Below are 923 nucleotides of genomic sequence, written 5' to 3'. Positions count from 1 at the left end.
AGGGACTACATCCATGTGATGGATTTGGCTGATGGACATATCGCTGCGCTAAGGAAGCTGTTTGATGATCCAAAGATAGGTAATGATCTCAGGAGATGATTCACTCTTTGATGGATACTTTCTCAGACATGTTTGTTGTGATTATCAGGCTGTACTGCCTACAATCTAGGGACTGGAAGAGGAACGTCTGTGTTAGAGATGGTTACAGCTTTTGAGAAAGCTTCTGGCAAGGTAACAAACACAGAGCTGAGTGAAATTAGAATATCTCTGGAATGTTTTTGTGTTATAAAAATGGTAACACATTTGCAGAAAATACCGATCAAGCTTTGTCCGAGAAGGCTAGGAGATGCAACGGCAGTTTATGCCTCAACAGAGAAAGCTGAGAAAGAACTTGGCTGGAAGTAAGTTTCCAACTCTTTTCACCATTAAACCATTTGGTTTTAAACAGCTGTTAAGTGATATAATCTGGTTTAAATTGTTATTTAGGGCAAAGTATGGAGTGGAGGAGATGTGCAGAGACCAGTGGAATTGGGCAAACAACAATCCATGGGGTTACCAGAAGAAGCGTTGAACTTTACTCTTCCTCTCTAATCGCTCAATATACAAAAGAAAAGTGTTTACATACACACATCATATATAGTTTGCTTTTAGTTTCCATGTAACCGAACGGGTCTGTTTACTTCTATGAATAAAATAGCTAGTTGATGATTCTGTTGATTGATACACTCTATGGATAGTTCAAGATTTTATTACAATCCAACGATGATTTGTATCAAATAGAGCCCACCAGATCAAGAAAGCATACTCCAGAAGCTTTTGTTCAATCTACCATCAGATAACATATCAATAACCATCTTCATGGTGGAACCATCTGCAGCAAACCCACACCTCTTCATTTCTTCTATGAGTTCAACTGAAGTGGC

General features: G+C 38.8%; 1 protein-coding gene across 1 annotated transcript; it reads left to right on the top strand.

Annotated features, from left to right (window-relative positions):
- Nucleotides 1-6: 6 nt before the first annotated feature.
- On the top strand, nt 7-717 carry LOC106322004 (bifunctional UDP-glucose 4-epimerase and UDP-xylose 4-epimerase 1-like). The gene is made up of 4 exons (XM_013760205.1): nt 7-79; nt 149-231; nt 310-401; nt 487-717. Exons 1-4 carry the CDS (start codon nt 19-21, stop codon nt 569-571), a joined length of 321 nt encoding a protein of 106 aa, XP_013615659.1. The 5' UTR covers nt 7-18; the 3' UTR covers nt 572-717.
- Nucleotides 718-923: the final 206 nt, after the last annotated feature.

Source organism: Brassica oleracea, unplaced genomic scaffold (assembly GCF_000695525.1).
Source record: "Brassica oleracea var. oleracea cultivar TO1000 unplaced genomic scaffold, BOL UnpScaffold04756, whole genome shotgun sequence".
NCBI classification, from domain to species: Eukaryota; Viridiplantae; Streptophyta; class Magnoliopsida; order Brassicales; family Brassicaceae; genus Brassica; species Brassica oleracea.
Note: the sequence above shows the minus strand (reverse complement) of the source record. Positions and strands in the feature narration are given on the sequence as shown.

Excerpts from the sequence above, each read along its gene's own strand:
- LOC106322004 (XM_013760205.1), top strand. The coding sequence starts at position 19 with ATGGATTTGGCTGATGGACATATCGCTGCGCTAAGGAAGCTGTTTGAT. Across the intron at positions 80-148 it reads GTTTGATGATCCAAAGATAG|GCTGTACTGCCTACAATCTA; the intron begins GTAATGATCTCA and ends TGTGATTATCAG. Across the intron at positions 232-309 it reads TTGAGAAAGCTTCTGGCAAG|AAAATACCGATCAAGCTTTG; the intron begins GTAACAAACACA and ends ACACATTTGCAG.